Below are 20,254 nucleotides of genomic sequence, written 5' to 3' on the forward strand. Positions count from 1 at the left end.
GCACTTGGGCTAGAGTACAGTGGCATGAGCATAGCTCACTGCGGCCTCCAACTCCTGGCCTCAAGTGAGTTCTCCTGCATTAGTCTCCCAAGTAGCCAGAACTACAGGTGTGTGCCACTAAGTCCAGCTAATTTTTAAATTTGTTTTTGTAGATACAGGGTTTTGCTATGTTGCCCAGTTTGGTCTCAACTCCTGGGCTCAAGCAACCTTCCCACCTTAACCTTCTAAAGTGCTAGGATTACATGAGTGTGTCTGGCCTACATCTCTGACTTCTTAAGCAGATTACCTTGAACATAATTTCCCCTTCTGTTTAGTATTACAAGTATCAGTGTGAGTAACAATTATGGCATAGTGCAAAATACAGAACATGCCCCATCATATAGCACTCTTGGTACCTGGAATTTTAATTCCTCCTTCAGTTTTTGCTTTCACAGCTTTTCTACATCCCCCCTTGTCGTCAATAACTCAGCCTGTGTGTAAGTGTACCCACGAGGACGTAACTTTCTTCTCTTCTACTTCTCTTGTGGGCTGACTAACTTTATGGCCAAGATCATAAGAATTACATATAAAATTAAGCTTTTCAAGGCTTTTCTGTGAGCACAGATTTTAGTTTTTCTATGTAAAAACTTCCTTCCTAGGTATTGAATCAATTTGTCAGATATCTGCCTTCCAAACCCAATATATTTGTCATCTTTTTTCTAACACATTTCATTGTTTTAACCCTATTACCTGTCATGTAATCTATACAGTAAAATGTAACAGACACATTTTTAAAAGTCAAGTAGTCCTTATTCTTTCATTAAAACAGAGGCATACTTAGCGATTGACTAAAACTTACACTATACATGTATGTTAAGTTTCCATGCTGGTATACTATTCTGTGGAGAAACAAATGATGAAATATATATATATTTGTTTGTTTGTTTTGTTTTGTTTTTTGTAGTTTTGGGCTGGGGCTGGGTTTGAACCCACCACCTCCAACATATGGGGCCAGCACCCCGTTCTTTTGAGCCACAGACGCCGCCCTTGATGAATTATATTTTAAGATACTAAATTAAGAAATACCTCACATGTCACATCACACAAGCCTCTAAGTTAGCAATGTATTACCTCCAAAATGTCAAATTTTACATTAAGCAATACAATAAAAAGAATGAAAAGACCAGTCACTGAGCAAAACAGGTACTTCCACGTATAATCAACAAAGGACTAATACCAAGGGGCATTATAAAGATAAAAATCCAAAGAACCAATACAAATGTGAAAAATGTTCAACTTCATAAATAATCAGGGAAATGGAAATTACAACCATGAGCAGATATCACTACACACCCACAAGATTTGCAAAACTTTTGAAATCTAACATTATCAAGTATTAGCAAGGATACAGAGCAATGGAAAAATCTCATATATCCTAGTAGGAGTATAAATCTGGTGCTAGCACTCTGAAAAATAGTTGACATCATCTAGTAAAGTTGAAGATCTACACACAGCTTCTACCACCTAGCAATTTTACTTCTAGTTTTACAACCATGAGAAACTCCAGTACACATGTACAGGACATGTATAGAAGACTATTCATAGCAGCATTGTTCACCATACCCCAAACATTCCGTATACAGAATGGACAAGTTGTGGTATGTTCACACAGTGGGATACTAGACAACAATGAAGATGAATGAATTATACACATCAGCATGGGTGGAACCCATAAAAATAAGTGTTACACAACAAAAGCAAGACAGAAAATAATATATAAAGGATGATTCTAGTCATATAAAAACAGCCACAATTGAAACTATATAATTTATCTCCTATGTAGATAAATAAAGAAAAGTCAAGATGTTGTTATTACGAATGTAGCAGTGCTTACCACATAGGGGTGTGACTGGGGAAGGACACAGAGGGGGGTTCTAGAGAGCTGGCAATGTTCTATGTCATGACCTGTATGGTTGTTATATATATGTTCATTTTCTAATTATCTATTAAATTGTTCAGTTTTATTTGCACACTTTAACATATATATTTTACATTTTGAAGCATTAAAGTTTGAATGTAAATCAGATGTTTATAATTAGGAATGTGCTTTATCTATGGAAATAAGAATGTAAATTATAATCAGATTGGCTCATAATTTACAGTTAGGTAATAGTATAAATGCTATTATCAATACTTTCAGTTAAAATATAGAAAATAAAATAGTAGCAATATTGGCAGTCAAATAAGACATACAAGAGAAATAATGAATATAGATTTTTAAAAGTATCTGATATCACTTTGGAAGAGGAAAAAAATATTGATGATATATTAGATCACAAAGCTGTGAGAAATGGCACTCACATACACAGCTGGGGGGGGTATAGATACATAATATCTATACAGATTTATCTGACATGTCTCTCAAAATTTAAAAATGTATATTCTCTTTGATGCAGCAATTTTACTTCTAGGAATTTATCCTGTTATCCTCTTCATATAGGACAAGTGTGAGAAACTATCTGTAGAAGGATATTAATGATACCATTTAGTGATTGGAAAAGATTGGAAACATCTCCTGTCCCATAGATAGAGGAGGAGTTATATCAATTATGGTGCTGAAAGTAATGGGCCGTGCAGTCATCAAAAAGAATGAAGCAGCTCTATGTCCTGTTATGAAATGATTATCCAGATTTGCTACATGGCAAAAAGTGTAAAATGATACTTACTATATGCTACCACTTAATAAAACACTTTTAAAAAGAATATATGTTAGAGCATTTATATTTTCAAAGAATGCCTCTAGAAGAATATCTAAATTTCATTCTGTATTATTTCTTCAAAAGTTCATTTTAAAATCTTGACTGCATATATTTAAGGAAAACGGGTTTAATTAGAAGATCATGAGCAAGTATAAGGTTTTGGTAAAGTTTCTGAGGGAACTTCTGAATAGTTCCTATGAACAAAGCTAATAGCCCACTAAAAAAAAAGTCTAATTTTATATCTCAATAAAATATTCCTTTTAATACAAATGTATCAGTAGCACTGCTCTTTTACACATTGTCCATGATTAGAATAACTATTTGGGGGCTAAAATTGATACAAAAGAGAAAAAATAGAAAGGAAGATAAACTTCAAGGCCAAGCTCAAATTTCAGTTCTGGTGTAAAAGTCGTGCTGGTTCCCACGCTACATTTTCCATTCAAAGTAGGCATCCTTCTGGTATAAAATGTAGCACGCTGTGTGGCAAGTACCTATCTCATCTGACACATTCATCTTTTGTAAATCTCTGCTGCCTAGCATAGCGGTTCCCACAGAGGAAGTGCTAAGTACAACTGTCTCTTTTCAGTAATACATGTAACATGCACATAGCCATCCTCTTATCACATATTATTGCATATTATCACTTGGGGTGTGAACTCAGAAGACTATGGGCAAGCCTAGAGATTGTTTTTATATATTCTGAATTTCCATGGTATCTGGGCACCAGCAAACATGCAAAGCAATTTTTATTATGAAAAAAAAAAAAGAACGAATTCAGTGTACCAATATATTTGAAACAATTTTCTATTCTGCTTCCAATTAATTTTAGAAAAATTATATAATTATTAATGGAGAGAAAAACTCTTCTCCATTAACATATTTTTCTGGTTAGTCAAGTATTAGGGGCAGTGTCTAGTGTTTACTCTGTAAGTAACATAACAAATTTGGTGGTTAGACTTCATGCTCTCTTGCCAGCATCATTGCCTTAAATTTAAATGTTAAAGACCATATTCTAAAAGTCTTTCTCTTTTTGGATTTTTAAAGAAATTTTTCGTAAGTATAATAAAAGTTACCCTCTAATACCCTGTGTGGAAAGAGACATAAAAAATGTGACTGTCATTATTTTGGGAATAGTGGGATAAAGTAGGGGGAGAGAAAATGATTTAGACTTTTAACAAACTACTGCTGAAAAGGATTTAGACTTTTAACAAACTACTACTTATTATCTCTTCAAGTTTATAGAAGAGATATAAACTTGTTTGTTTTCAGAACAATGTTCCTTTTTCCCCCTTTTACAACAATTCCAAATGTCTCAAAATTGAGCATACTTAGGCTAGCATCAGCACAGCAGGTCTAAGCAGGCAATCAAGGTGCTGTTTTGTTCACTGCCATATGCTCTGTGTCTAGAACAGCACCTAGCACCTAGTAGGAGCTCAGTAAATGGCTGATGAATTAATAAGTGAGATTAAAAAATATCAAAATCATAAGGAAAAGAAAAGGTAACACATTTTAATATCCTCAGTTGCTCACTAAGCCAATCTGTTTTCCACATGTAAATGAACAACAGCAAGTAGTTAAGTGAAACTTTTAAAATTCTATTCTTGCAGCTGAAAAGGCACTGGCTAGCAGGAGACAGAAGACAGAACATAGTAAAAGACAGAGGTTGTTTTTCCCCCCATTACATCATGAAGTTCAGAGAGCTATGTAAGCCCTTGCAGTGGCCACAGGGCAGGCATGCAGGAGCATTCACAAAGCAGTCCACAGCCAGTACAAGCAGGTGCCATGTAGACTGGAGGAGCACCTCTCCTGAAATTCTAGTCAATGTACACATCTCTCTGCAATTAGTAATCTCAGAGCCTTTCAAACAACAACAATGACAATGATGACAACGACAAACCGAGGCAGTACTGAACATTCTGAACTTCTAAGACTCAACTTTAAGTTCCTACACATGGGAGAAACTGAAAACTGTAATCAAACGGACGATTGCTCAACACAATCAGGGCCACGTCTGCATGGAAGATGGCAGTAGAAAAGTGAGAAGATTGATGAGTAGTGGGACAAAGGTCTGGTTGGAAATAGGCGTGGACATCTGTCACACATCCGATACATAGCTCTGCATCTTCTAGCAGTTTTCTCTCAAAAAGAAGAGCTCTCAAGGCAGAGGCAGGTGGCATCTGGTAGCCAGCATCTGCTACTGACTGCTCCTGCAAGTGGCCCTGAGCTGAAACTTATAGACAAGCTATTGCTCCTTGTAGGAGGTCACCACAGATGACCAAGTTGATGTTCAAACTTGTTTTTCTTGAAAAAGCCATCCTCCTAGCAATAGGGACCACCTCACCTCACGTCAATGTCACTGCCCTTAAACCAACCATTCCCATTGTCCATCTACACACTGGTGGTGGCAGACAGACTGGCAGCAGTCATCTGAAGGGAAGAAGTGGGACAAAGCTGCCAGGTAGGTAAAACCTAAGTAAGGATGTATTCAAGCTCAAGATCACAAAACAGGGCAATGTTTACCTACTGCTTCGCTCAATGAGCTTTTTTCCAAGAATTCTATATTATGGCTGTAGATAGAGCACATATAAGTAAAGGGAGCTCCAGCTAAAGCAGAGACACAACCTCAAAGCCACCTCCAGCCTGAACTACTTACTTCAGACTGCTTTGGTTCTAAATGTTCCTGTCTAGCAAATTTTTGCTTGAAGTTTCTAAAAAAGTTAATTTTCATACCTACCAGAAGAGCTTACCTTCAGGTACCATACTCTTAATATCACTTCTGGTCACCCAGGAACTCAGCTTTTGAAGAACAATATTTCCCACAGCCTGTTTCCCCTACCATTGGCTTTGACAAAGTAGATTCAGTCATTTTGTTCTGTATGAAAGTAACTTTTTCTCTTAACTGATACAGAAGGAAAAAAAGTAAGAGATATGCCAAAAGAGATATGCCCTGCTCTGACATTTGCCCCTTCTCTCTCCACCTGCAGCCTCTGAGCCTTGCTCTCCTCCCCCTTCCATCCATACCATCTCTCTTCTTGCATCCCTCCTCCCTGGAAGAACGGGTCAGGCTGTAGGCATACCCACCTGGGTCTTGTTTGCCTTGGACTGCTGCCAACTAATCTACTTTAACATCTTGGCTTGCTCTCAGATTTGCTTTCTCCTTCCATCAAAACGTTAACAATAAGAATTTCAATCTGAGCTGGGCTGTGGCAGAGCCAAACTGGTTCTGGAAACTCACTCCTCCCAGGCAGCTCCAAAGCAGTAGTCAGCCTTGTCACAAGCCAGTGCTCATTGCCAAGCTCTCAGGGCCCAGTGGGGATTTGCCTGTCACACTCCCATCAAGGCCATGAGGTGAGTCACAAGTATGTGGTATTGAGGAATTTGTGACAGGCATTAATACTCACCACATGCCAGCCCCAGAGACCCTGGACTAAAGTGGGCTATAGAACCACTTTGTAATTTACTTTGCTGTGGGTTTGCTGGGACAGTCAGAGAGGGGGCGATAATAGCATGTGCTTTCTGCTGCAAAGATCAACAAGCTGAATTATCAGGGTTACTGCAAAAGGAGTTTTTAATTCAACTTAACAGTAGGAGACTGATTTGAGTTTGAGGCTTAGTTCTGCCAGTAAGTGCGCTTTGTTGACTCTGAGCAAGACACTTTGTTCCTTTTAAATAGGATGAAGGAAGAGGTATAACTAATCTCTAAGATTCTATGATTCCAAACTCAGACTCACACGGAATCAAATCTTGCCTCTAGCCACCCTTGCAGCTATCACACATAGATCAAATCTATGGGAAAATCACCTCTTCTAGGTCTCTGATTTCTGTAACAAATACTTGCATAAACTTCAAACAAAGAAATTGAATATGGCCTAAGTGCTCTGAGTATCCTGAGAGTACTTCAGGAAATCTGCCTGTGCTTAGCCAACGACTCACTGGCTGCTATATTTCATGAAACTTACTTGCTTTTTCAGGTGACTGGCAATTTTAATGACAGCTTTCTTGAGGGAGGTTTTCAATTTATGGAATATAAGTCAAAATATTAAGTAAAAATAAAGATTTTGCTTTGTGAACCTACGCTGCATTTTTCAGCCAAAGTGTATTTCACACCCATTGGTGATGTGCAACAGCTGGAAGCCAGTCATTTATTTGAGGAACTTTTCAGTTAGACGAAGTCCTGCGACTTTAACTTTGTACACTTTATCAATTTATTATAAAAGGCCTGCACATTTACACTGTGCCAAATGTCACTGAGGAGGAGGACAGCCTTTGCTTCTGGGGGGTGACAGAGCAGCCAGAGAGGGAGCTGCAGGCCCAGGGACCACGGAATCCTCTGCGTTTTGTTGCCCATTGCTGTTATCTCCTCTTCCTCCTGCCACTTAAGTCACCACAAATAAAAGTGGCACAAGAACTATACTAGGGAAAACAGTTACTTTCAAACCTAGTATGGACTTGAATTCTTAAGAAAGCTTTCGTTAAAAAATCCCCCACAAGTTGGGCTTAAAAATCTTAAAAGTGTGCATGGGCACACTTATAACTTTGACTCAAATGGTACAAAAGCAATTTATATAACCCAAACATCTGTACCACAATAATATTTTGAAATAAAATTTAAACAAAAATCTTAAAGTGGAGATGGAATTTTTTCTACTTTGGTGTAACTCTTTTGATAGGTCAAGGACTCTTGATAGTCCTTGCATGCTTCTATCTGTGATTTATACAGCAGTTACAATCTTATGTATTGTCAAGCATAGGGTTTAATGAGACTTAGAATTACATGACTTACAAAGCCCAACTGCAGATTTCAGATATGTTCACTCAAAGCCCTGGTAACAGGAAGTGCAATTATATGTTCTTTTCCAGTATTTATTTAATGGTTGGAAAGTGTTTTGTCACTAAATGGGAGGTAGCATAATCTCCCCTTATCAAGAAATTTCTTATGGCCTTTTAAGTCCCACTGACACAAAGAGTAACAAAAGCACGGAGGAATTTCTCCTAGAGTCCATCACATTTTTTTTTTCTGCCTTTACTATAGTACATTTCATGGGATGGATCTCTAGTGAATTGTGTATCTGCCCAGCTGCTACAGCTAAAGGTAGCATGCCGTCACAATGATGTGCTGGAGACCCAATCTTGGGTTGACTATCCTGATGATTTTTAAGACTTTGTCAAGTGAAAAATATTACCTAGTGTGAATTGATAGACTTTTATCATCTCTGACACTGCCAACTATCTACATTTCCAGATGTTTGGTTTTCTCTTCAGGCAAAACACACTGTGGTTATGGCCTCTTAGAACTCTGGGGAACATGCTATTGCCTTTTTCCTGCAAAGGAGTGCTCTGCCATCACCCAGACAGCAAACTACCCCAGGTCTCCTGTGCTCCAAATAGTCTTTCATATAGGATCTCAACACGTCCTTCAAAATCCTAGGAAGTAGCAATAACTGCTTTCACTGTATGGATGAGGAGATTGAAAGTGACATGATTCAATGACCACTCAGGTCATGCAGCCAGTACAAAGTCAGGGATTGAATCCATACCTGATCTCAAAACCCAATCCAGTCACATTTCCTCTCTGCAGGAGGCACTTTTGGCAGCCCATCCATATCTCCTTTCTTCACAGTACACCCATGCCCCAGCTCTTATGCCTGCTGGCTACTCATAACTCACGGCTGACACAAAAGGCCAGCCCCCTTGCCACCAGGCAGGGCAAACTCCATGCACTTCCTGTTCCAGAGCCCTGGGAGGGATCAGACTAGGCTGAACTCCAAGAATACCCTCCTAAGTATTTGCCTTCACACCTCCCTAGCTCCCATTTCCTCCCCCTCCCCATTGAGAGCACGCCTCAATAAATCAGGGGCTCTGTTGAAGACTCTGCTTATAGGCAACAGGATCTAGGATACTCTTCTTTATGTTGCCCTAACTCCATGCCTATTCTCTGAAGCTACATTTTTCTATTTATGAACCCATTTAAATAAAGATATTTCATTTTCCCCTCAGTCATCTGTTCTCCATCAACACTAATCCTACAGGGGAAATAATTTCTTACAACTAATTCAAGTCCTTTCAGTTGTAGCATTAGCCTACTTTTTTCTGAAAAGAAAACCCAAAAGCCTTTTATCTCTGGTGCTACCAGAAGATGATTAGGAATAGTTGCCTGGCTGTCTACCTTTCCTACCTACCGGAATGTAAGCTAGAGGATGGCCAGGCCTCTTTTTGTTCACTGCTATACTCCCAGCCTCAACAAAGTGCAAGAAGGAAGAGGTCAGAATATGATAACACAGAAGACAGGCCTGCATCAAGGCAGGGACTGATACCTCTGATATCACCCTCACCCTTAGTGGCCTGCTATGTGCTCCTGTGAGTAGGCCCTTGAATTCCCAGGTTCTGATGAGCCAGGGAGGCTCTACAGAGGGTGTCTATTCCTAGAGGCTCCTGCAGCCAGCCTACCTTGCCCTTTGTTATGGGCATGATACCAATGCCATGGCCTGTTAGCAGCAGCAATGCCGTAGCAATCCTTTGATTTTTCCTATTAATTGGGTCCTTATCATCTCTGATCTGAGCCTTCCTTCCCAAGCCGTGAAACAAAATTTTGCCTGTGACTTGTTACACTAATTTGAAAATTTGGAGTTCACAAATGATTGAGTTAGATGTTGAAACCTCCAGGCTTCTCCAGGCACTTCCCTGTTCCCCTTCAGCACACCACTTTGTATCTCAGATCACAATGGCTTGTTATTGAAGCTCCTCTTCAATCACATGCCAGCCCTGGAATGGTCCAGCAGTGTTCTTTCCCTTATAAATGTTGTAGAGAAGAACACCTGCAATCCAACTTCACTTCAATATCCCTGCCTCCAGCCAACCTGGACATGTCTAGGAACCACAGTGAATTTTGGATAGAAAGTGTCCCTACTAGAATGGGTTGGTAATGCTCAATTAAACATGTGTTTATTCAAATGGTAAATACGAGCACAGGGACCATTATGGTGCAGATCGCTGCTTTTGTACCATTTGTTGGAAATTATTCAACAAATATCCATCATGTTAAACATAACTTCTTTGCCACCACCACATTAGTCATTAGAATTCTCAATTTCTTTAAAGTGTGGTTACAAAGCCCCCTCACCTAGTGACATATATATAGGCAAAGGGCTATTTATATTACAGTATCCTTTTCAGAGTACTGGGAACTGATTCCTGGACAGACTAGGCAGGAGCTCTGACCACTGTGGAAAAGTAAGCACACTGGTTTACCTTCAGAGAATAATACATTGGACAGATGTAAGGTGGAGTCTAATTATGCAGACCCACTTAAGGCTGAACAAAAACAATCCTGGAAAAGTTACTAATGCCATTTATTGAGGCATCCATATTGGCTGCCAGTATTTATAGCAGAATTAAGCATATTAGACTGTTTTCTTAACACAGGAGGTTTTATAGCTTAAGCAAACAGTCCAGTTCCTCTGTTATTAACAAAAGTGGTTGAGTTTCCTTCCCTGGACATATTAAAGAAGAGTCAGACAAGGGGGCTTCCAAGTACCAAACCCTGAGTGAGAAATGAGGAAGGAAAGTTGGGCATTGATTTTCTGTTCTCAGTCTTGTCTTTTTAGCAAGAACTTGAATGAAGCCACAGACAGAATATTTATCCAATAATGCTGGGAGATATAGCTGACATCCTAGACAAGGTAATTTATATTCAATTCATGCTGGAACATGGAGATGGAGCGAAATAAGAGAAAAATCTAATAAATGTAAAGTAGTACCACACTCAGGTGACTAAATCCCCTGCCCAAACAATGGCAGGACAAAAGACATGAAGATTTTTATGAGCCAACACTGAATATATATACTAAACATGATGTACTATCTCAGGGAGAATACCATACACTTAAGAATTTTTACTTTTTTAAGAAACAGTGTCTTGCTATATTGCCCAGCCTAGAGGGCAGTGGCTATTCACAGGCAAAACAACAGTGCACTACAACCTCAAACTCCCGGCCCTGGGTTCCTGAGTAGCTGGGACTATAGGCTTACAGTACTGCACCTGGCTTATTCAAGAATTTTTGAAGACCCCCCCCCAATAGTCTGCTAAATAATTGTGCATTCTTATTCATAGTATTTGTACCTTTACTTTGCCTCTAGTAAGGAGGGTAATTAACATTTACTGAATGTCTAATAGTTGCCAAATAAATATATTTTACTTAATTTTCCCAATGACTCGACGAGAGAGGTGGTATTACCTTTGTCTATGGATAGGGAAGGAAGGTTCAGTAACCTATGCAAACAATGTGGCATAGAGAATAAGCGTCAGGGCTGGGATCTGAACTCCTTCCACCACACCACAGCATACACAAGGGATTGGAGGTATATCCTGGGGCCCCACAACTCCTGAAATCATGGCGCTTTAATGGTTTACACTTCCCTCATCAACTCAGCCCTGACACTATTGCTATCATTCCTCTGGATTATAAGAGGAAGTCTGGGGCACTTTTCCATAAGTTCATTATTAGATGACCCTGATTTCTGTGAGGAGTCTCTGCCCCGCCCCCACACAACCACTCTTGATGGCCCCTCTGCCAAATACGAGTCAGTTTACCTGAGCTGGTCCATTTTGTTATCTTTCTCTTTTTCAGGGTCTGTTCACCTGACCACTTGGAAAGCAGGGATCTCTATCCTTTTAGGACAGTTAGGGAACTCTAACACTTGGTACATCTACAAATTCATAGACATGATGAATGATTTCACTGAGGAAGGAAAGTACCCTGTTAACACTGTTGTGTGAAGAGTAAAGACATTTAGGTGACAGTACATAGTCATGTACTACCCTCTATTTTATTTTGAAAGTATGATTATTTCTAAGTAACTTCTCTGGTTTCATGTATAGAACAAACAATCTCCCATCATCTCCCAATATTCTGTTCATGTCTCCTAAGGCTACAGAAAGTACTTGGGTCAGGCCAGGTTCTCCACCTTAATAAAGCTTTGTGTTTGGAGGTAAGGGCATATCTAAGCTCCTTTACCATAGATTAAAACACAATGTTTTGTTTTGTTTTTTTTTAGAGACAAAGTCTTATTTTGTTGCCCTCATTAGAGTGCTGTGGCATCCCAGCTTACAGCAACCTCCAACTCCTGGGCTTACACGATTCTCTTGCCTCAGCCTCCTGAGTAGCTGGAACTACAGGTGCCCAGCATAACACTTGGCTACTTTTTCTTGCAGTTTGGCCAGGGCCGGGTTCGAACTTGCCACCCTCAATATATGGGGCCAGTGCCCTACTCACTGAGCCACAGGCACCGCTCAAAAACACAATGTTTACATGCCTAGTTGCTTTTAAAGCACCGGGTTTTAGCTGCCTCCCAACCCTGGAGTTCCCTGAGACCAGTCACTATGTCCCCTCTGTTCATTCACTCCACAAATATTGATACCTCCTGAGCATCTATCTACACAAAATGCATGTCAGGAGTACAGCAGTGAAACAGACAGACACAGCCGCTGCCCTCATCAGGGCTCAATGATCTGGCTATAGAGACAGACGTGAAATGAAAAATTACACAAATAGGGATTCACACTCAACAAATAGTCCACCTCTCTCTGTAGTCTCTAGCATAAAGCTCGGCCCCTGGTAGGTGCTTTTACACACATATTTGGGTGCTGTTTTTGTGGAATATGCAGAAAGACCAGATGAATTAACATTGAGAGTTTAATGCTTTGACTTTTAGAGGGGGGAATATGTCAGTAAGTCAGGAGATCTGACGTCTAGTTCCTTCTTTTCTCCTAACTACTAGAATTTTCTTGAGTGAGTCACTCAGATTCTCTGAGCCTCAGTTTCCTCACAGGTAGAATAAAATATAAGTACCAGGATCCCTTATTAATAAGGAAATTCCTGCTGTTGGAGTTCTAATATAGCCTCATGTACTTTAGCAGAAAGACAAGGAAAAGCTGGGAGCCAAGTATTCCTAAGACAAATGGCTCTAGCAGAGGGACATGTGTCAGAGTCAGGGTTTCTGGAGGAGATAGATTAGCAGCTGGAAGGGATGAATTCCTTGGACCATGACACTAACAGTCTGTGTCTAAAGATAGGAAACATTGCACTTACCACCCACTGACTGTTTAAAAAGAAATATTTGTTCACAGGGCATTCTAGGTTATATTTCTAGATAACAGATCAGAAGGGACAGGAAAGTACAGAAAAAAGTTTTCTTTGTATGTTTTTGCAAGTGGAAGAAAACTAATTTTCCATCCACTCTGGTAGCCAGTTGAAATAGCTTTAAAACTGGAAGGCAGTTGTCAGAATTACCCTGAATATCCTGGAACACTAGCCTAAGCACTAGCCTAAGCATTGCAGTCTCCACGCTAAGGTGTTACTGATTTTTTTCTCAAAAAAAAAAAAAAAAAAAAAATTAGGAAAAAGCCTAATGAATGCAGAGCATCTTTGAAAAAATCCTCCTAACTTAGAAAACTAAAATGAAGTAATGACATACCCTATTACTCGGAGGCTGAAGAAGCAGGCCAAAATGTTAGGTTTGGATGAACCAGGGCCAAGTAGTCTTTAGAAATCCATAACTTCATTATTAAAATCACTAAGCTACAGCAAAAGATCATCCATACCCTTCAGACCGTGGGGTAAGCAAATGAGAGTAGGCTCTCACACGGCGGACCCTGTCCTCTTCCTCTGCTGCAAATTCACACAGCTACACCCCTCACCTGGCTTGGGCAAGTACAGAGTCTCCACTACAGTCTCTTTTCTTTTGTTCCCGGCTGAGGAGCAAGCACCTGGGCTTTCTTATAGACTACTGCGTCCTCTGCATGCCACTTCCTAGTCCTCCTGTCTCTCAGAACTCAGCCCAAATAATCTGGCCAGAGGAAAGCATCATTTCCACCAGAGTCCCTGTGGATAGGGAAACCCTACTAAGCAGCATCTCTGTGGCCATTTCTCAAGCCATTGCTCTTGATCTAACTTTGAGGTGAACCCCATTCAAATCACAATAAATTTCAGCCAGTCACAGCCACTAAGGTCTCAGGAAACTACCCCAATCTCAGGCTCCCTGGGATCCATCCTCCCAGAAAGCAGAGCAGCCCGAGAAGCCCAGGTGGGGCATCTCAGGAAGAGAAGAATGCTAGACTGTCTCATATTCACCTTTTCCTCTCAGATAAGACCTCGGTACTATGATGTGCCTCCTCCAGCCCTATTTGTTCCCCTTTGGCCGGCACAAAGAGACAACTAGCTCCTGAAGTAGGGCTCCACAGTGGGAGAAATTCCTCTAGGGGAACTTCTCCAGGGGTGGTGAAGCCAACAAGAAGTCTTGGGAGAGGGAAGGTTGGGACTGTGTCCTACCTTGTCACTGTCCACTGTGTTCTGGGAGGTCCTAGAGGCGATAGAGATGGTGTCTGGTTGGCTGCTTCCATCCCCCTGGCTGTCAATATCCTCCACTCCATCCCTGCAGGAAGAAGAGAACAAAACAGGGGTGGGGGTGGGGGGAATCACTGTGGGTTTAGAGCATACAGGGATTTCCAGCTAGGTTGGCGGTGCAGTGCCTTGGCACTTTTTAGCTGGGAGTTGTCTAAAATTATCCTGCTAAAGGGAACAGCCGGCTGTGGTTTTCAATGATGTCACTTCTCGTACTTAGTAAACACATAATCACCATGTTAATAACCCAAAAGCAAAATGCTCTCTTCCCAATTATTATTATTATTAGTTTTACTGGGAATGGGTTTATAACAGGCAGTAGGAAGATGTCAATCCTATTTAGAACCTAAGCTCTTATCCAGCCAACTGGGTCATTCTAATAATTCTAGAGTTCAGGGTATTCAAGTTCCTCTATATGCTATAACCAGGATAAGGGTTGGTTTGTAGCTGGACTATACAGAAAACAGAACCAGTGAGAATTTTTTTTTAGCTTGTGTTTCTTCTGCTCAAGAACGTGGGAGTTGGGGGAGTATTTTCTCTGGAGGAGATGATCTTTGGAAGGTTCTGATACTGAATCCTCGATCCATGGGTAGGGAGGAGAATGTGTTCCCTTCATTTTGGTGAGTCTTGATGATCTCAAGCATACTTAAGATGGTTTCTTATCAACACAGACGGCCAAGGCATTTCTCAGGGACTGGAGAAGAATCGCAGATCCCACAGCAGCTTTGGAGCCAGCTGTGTTCCTGAGTGTCTGCTAAGACAGTCTCCCCCATATACTCCTGGAATTTTGGCCCCTGGACCACACAGCTGTCCCACTCACGTTACTTCAACTGTCTACTTTAGAACTGTACCCCCATCCTGCACTGAACCCATAGCCAGGACCAAGAGGGATTGGATTCTGGGAGCTGATGAAGATTGCATGGTCTGTGATAGGAAAAGTGGGGGATATGTAGGGTCAGATTGGTCAAATTAGCACAGGAAATGACAGCTATTCCCATGGATGAATTTATGAAAGTCACACCCTAGACATTGCATGTGGAGAAGTAATGGCAGTAGAGCACAGGGGAGCTCAAAGCCTGAGAATCTTACCACATGGACAAGGAGCCACAAATAATGAATCCACCTTGCAGAGTCTAAACAATTATAATCAGGTGCATGTGTGAGTGTGTGTAGATGTGTGTACGCAGGTTAAGTACCCATGTGTGTTCACATGTTACACAGCATCTACTCATTTTCTCCCACCCAGAATACTTCTAAATCAGCTGCTCTCTCACCAACACTCACTCGTAAACTTCGGAAATGCCAACTTATTTTAATAACAGAAGTCACACATCCGTAGGAAGGAAAATGTGCTGTAAAAAGAATTTATGTGATGAATTTCAAAACCGAAAATAAAGACCTTTGAGATCATCTGTTGTTTTGGATGATTTGGGCCAGTGCTCCTCACCATTTGTAGACAGTCGAGAATTGGCTGTACTTTCTGCTTCCTGCTATTCTGGCCCATTGTGGGCCCTTCTGGTCCATACCAGATAAAGCTGGTTCTGAGGGAGTAGCCCTAATGGATGTGAGAAGCCTGCCTGGGGGTTCAGGTGGTATTCTCCAAGCCAATCTACTCCTCTATAAACTCTGTCTCCATGTCCAGGGAGCCAAGCTAACAGAATTATAGAATTGTTTGGCTATTTTCTGTAGAGTCTGCCAAGATTTCTTGCCCTCTCATCACAGGGAGGACTAGGACATTTCCATGTCCTAGGCTAGGACATTTCCAATAAACACCCTTACCATGTTCTGGAAATGCTCACACTCTCCTACTTTAGGAAAAGGGGCTATTTTCCAGAGTAACCTAAACCAGCTTCACCTGAGCATCCTCTTGCACCATGGCCCAGGACCATGTGTCCTTACAACTATTTCCTTTCTCTACTAAACGAGGGGATCCTGAAGCAGGTCCCATCTCTAGCATGACCAAGCCTCCCACATTTCTGGACTCTGGGCATGGGTAACTGAAACCAGCATAGCTCTGACTGTCCTTCTGGCCATGAGGAGATGATCTTATCCTGGCCAGGCCATGGGGGTGTCTCTCTCTAAGGCACACTCTTCTCTTGGCTATGGCCACATTCAGGACTAACAACCCCTCCGCTACAGGCCTCCAAAGCAGCTCCCTATCTGCTTGTCCTGATTGGTACTTGAGGGTCAGCTAAGTCCTCTGGACTTATTCCATTTACAAATAGGTGAGGAGAGAAGAATCAGTTACCACGAGAATTTTGTTTTTGCTATATATTTCCCCAAAATGTATGTGAAGTTTTTTGAAGTGCCCTCCAAAAGAGCCATTGCAAGTATAAGTATCACATGGAGAATTGAGAAAAATATACTTAAGAAGTCATGCACTGATGCAGGGGAAACTAGGATTCAGAAGAGTCCAGAGAGATACAAGATATAAGTCCTCTGCTGCCTGATAACATTTCTCATCTCAGGGGAATGAAGGTGAGTCTCTGGAGCAGGGTGGTGGTTGCAGTAAGAGCTACATTGACAACACACCAAATACCCCACACTCCATAGTACGCAGAACCAGAGCGCTCACCATCACAGCTCACCACCTTCCAAAGTTCGCCCCAGATTCTCTCCCCAGAGCTTTTTTTAAGTTCCCTTTCTTTGAATTCTTATAGCAATTATTGTCCCTATAGATGGTATAGGCTCTTCTTGTCTATTCTATGTGTGAGACTTGACTGTTAGGTAGGTCTTGAAGGAACTGACTCATCTTACATTTGCATTTATTTTCTTTTGGTATCCAGGGGAGTGTTTGTCAAATGAGAGTGTTACCAATGAAGCCGGGCTGAATTTAATGGATAGCAACTGGTGAGATGCTTAAAGATGAGAGAACTCATCCTAGCTGCAACTCTTGGGCCCTCCCAGGGAATACCAGATGCAGGGCACCTTTCAAAACAATGGTTCACCCCTCACCCATACTGGAAGCATGTGAGGCAGAAAGTGCAGGAGAGAGGGACGCTGGTTACCTCTTACTATTGTTCCTCTGTTTGGCTGGTGTTTTGGGGAGCTGAATTGGCTCCTTTAAAGCTCCTTTCAGATGAATGATCCTTTCCTGAATCACTTCTCGAATGTTCTTGATCCACTCCTGCTTGGTCTCGATGTTGGAGGCCTGGAGTGCCACAGGGAGAAAGATTGAGAATCCCCGTTCCCTTCACTCTGTCCAAACAGTTCAACCCTCCTCTTGCAGGCTTCATCTGTTATTTTCAAAAATTCCAAATGTCTGGGGCATTTCTTACATTATACTTGTGACTCTTCAATCCCATGGATAGGCTTCTCCAACTCCTAGAACAGGGCTCTGACTTCTAGACTCAATATAGACTTGTACAAGAGTAATTGTCAAAGTACTTAATTACCTATAAAGCAGCCACCAATCTAGATATCTGCCCTGGAGCTGGAGCAGTATGTGGGGGCCCTCAGAGACAGTGGTTCATACTTGAACTGCTTGAACCTAGGGAGTTACAGGGGAATCTGGGAGGAGCAGCCAGGGGCATTTGAAGGCAGTGCCTATTTACCAATATGGCTATGTGTCAGGATAGCCAACACCTGCCCTGCCACGCAAGCTGGTACTGACTCAAGGCCAGTCCGGGTTTTTAGTGAACTACATCTGTTAATGGAAGGCATTACTATCACTTCCTGAATATCCCATTTGTCTTCCTGGAAGTTTTCTCTGGTAATTCTGCCTCCTGACAGGTAGCAGAGTGACTAAGTGTGAAGCTTTTGTCGGGATTGAGCGATCTTTTCCTTGGTGATGGCACTTCCCTGACAAGCAGATGACTGCACGGTCACTGCTCTTCCAGGCTAACATTACCACAAGCACCAACTCAGTCACGTAGTTGCACTCAGGGGAGCTGAAATGACTCCTCGAGGCCATCCTCTGGTGAAAGGCCCCTTCTCAACACTTCCCTTGTTAGCATGGTCCCAAGGCTCACGTGATTTACCGGAGCTTCTAGAATGTAGTAGGTTCCCAGAGAACAAGGTACATCTCATACACATAGTTATCCCTACAGTATTGGGCAGAATAACTTTTGCATAGAAGGTGTTTAGGAAAAAATGCTGACTGAATGTGGAGCAAATTAGGGTGCCTTTTTTTCAAAGGGCCAATTGTAGTTCTTGCCCCTTGAACAGGACATAGGGACAGAACACAGTTCAAGTGGGCCTTGTGGAGGGACCCCTGCTCTCTTCCCTCTGTGCTCACACAAGGGCATGGACTAGAAGAGAACATTTATCTTTGAGATTCCAGGTCTGCCTTCATGATGGAATTTGCTTCTCAATACCCATGTGATGCTGTTCTTCCCTGGAGAGCCCCAGCAGAGACTCAGTGGATCTCCAGCTTTAGCTTTTGAGTATCCCATGTCCACTTCCCTCCACTCCACTTTCCTTGTTCCCAGCCCTAGTCTTGTGCTCAGCAGAGAGCAGTACTTACTTTCAGCACTGTTTTATTGTCTGAGGATGGGGTGCGCCCAGACCACAAGGCGAATTTGCAGGGGTCGCCCTCCACGTGCTCGGTCACACCCAGCTCTGAGGTCTGTAGACAGGAAATGCCTGTGAGAGGCGGGGAAGGGGAGGGCAGTGGGGAAACTTAGGGCTGGGGTGGGAAGGGAAAGGCGACAAAGAGGAGAGGACCGAGGGAGGGGCTTCTGTCAATCAAACTTAAACAGACAGGATATTTTGTTCATCTACCCAGGATGGAAAGACCTACAGGCACGTGCCTGATTAGCAGGTACCAGGGAGGGAAGGTGAAGAGGGAGGCACTAAAAGCAAACAGAAAGAAGAACTGTGAATTCTAAAATGCATAAGTAGGAGGTGAGAGTGGGAGCTTTCCCAGTAGGAGACATTTTCATTTGTCCAGGATGGCTGTGGTGTGGAGGAGGCAGGGGAGGAGATGAGATGAGTATGCTGAGATCCCTTCCTGCCCGAGGGTTCTATGAGAGCAGTCAGTCGTGCCTTACCCCACCTGCCCCACCTACCAGTAGCTTGTTCTTGTAAACATATTTCGTGTGTCCTGAAGAGTCTTTGATCTCCTTGCTAAACACCAAGGAGATCTCAAAGAGGAACAAGTGTCTCTCCCGCCCCTTCCGGATCAGTGACTTTGGGTCCCACACTTGAAAGGCATCCTGGAGAATCAACTCCCCCTGCACGTCCAAGTTCTCGTCGAACCCTGAAAAACATCCATTTCCATCCTGTGGAGTTTCTCTACTGCCACATTCAGGGTCCACTCCCTCTTGGAGAATGGCTTTCCTATCTATTTCTCAGTTCCCACAGGCTTTTTGCTCTCTGCTGACTCCAGAGACTCCTGGACATTCACAAAGCCATCTCTATAGAATTTCTGCACATCTTTTATATATGTAACCAGTATTTGTGGAATCTTCCCCAAAGATTCTATGTGGCCCCCTCTCCCATGGCCAGCCTGGGGCCTCCTGAAAGCAAGAGTCCTGCAGCTCCTTCCTCCACAGTCCCTCACTATTCCCTACTTGGAGCTCTGAGTGGGGCTGAGGACAAGCACTGCCTGAGAGTCCTTGATGCCACTTAATTTGTTGGCACCTTATTTCTTGTATTCCATTCCTAGAAGTCTTCCCTTTGATTGCTCCACTCAAGGCTTCAGTAGTTTATATTTATACCACTTTAAGTCATTAGGAGAGGTTCTGAAACTTTGGTGTGTATAAGAATCACCTGGAGCACTTGCGAAAACACAGATTACTGTCACCCCCCTCCACCTCACACAGATTCTGATCCAGTAGGTGTGAGGTGGAGATAGTGAATCTGCACTTCAGACAAGCTCCTAGGTGCTGCTGCTGCTGCTGCTGGTCTACAGACCACACTGGAGTAGCTGGATCCAGAATATAGGTCAGGGCCAGGCTGGAGGATGAGGGTACTTAGGAGGAGGACACCCTGGGCAGGCAGAGTGGAGGGAAGGGTACAGACAGATAAGAAAGAGGGGAGATACATTCAGATGGTTCCTTCCCAGTTGAGGGAAGATAACAGAGCTCCTTAGCTCTAAGAATTAAGGCTTCTTGTGCTAAGGGCAATCTAGGAAGTACTGAGACCAGATTAAGTGTCTTAGATGGTGGTGGTAGT

General features: G+C 42.2%; 1 protein-coding gene across 1 annotated transcript in view; it reads right to left on the reverse strand.

The window, feature by feature from the left end:
- The window catches only part of LOC100954950 (kalirin RhoGEF kinase), a 512,376-nt gene that overhangs the window by 11,016 nt on the left and 481,106 nt on the right, over positions 1-20,254 (reverse strand). The window contains exons 30-33 of the mRNA XM_023516322.1: positions 19,147-19,337; positions 18,603-18,704; positions 17,146-17,288; positions 14,066-14,168 (exon numbers count right to left, since the gene is read on the reverse strand). Coding sequence (XP_023372090.1) covers positions 14,066-14,168; positions 17,146-17,288; positions 18,603-18,704; positions 19,147-19,337 — 539 coding nt within the window. The remainder of the gene's footprint in view (positions 1-14,065; positions 14,169-17,145; positions 17,289-18,602; positions 18,705-19,146; positions 19,338-20,254) is intronic.

The sequence above is a fragment of the Otolemur garnettii genome, unplaced genomic scaffold (assembly GCF_000181295.1).
Source record: "Otolemur garnettii isolate 467f Iridium unplaced genomic scaffold, OtoGar3 scaffold00089, whole genome shotgun sequence".
NCBI classification, from domain to species: domain Eukaryota; kingdom Metazoa; phylum Chordata; class Mammalia; order Primates; family Galagidae; genus Otolemur; species Otolemur garnettii.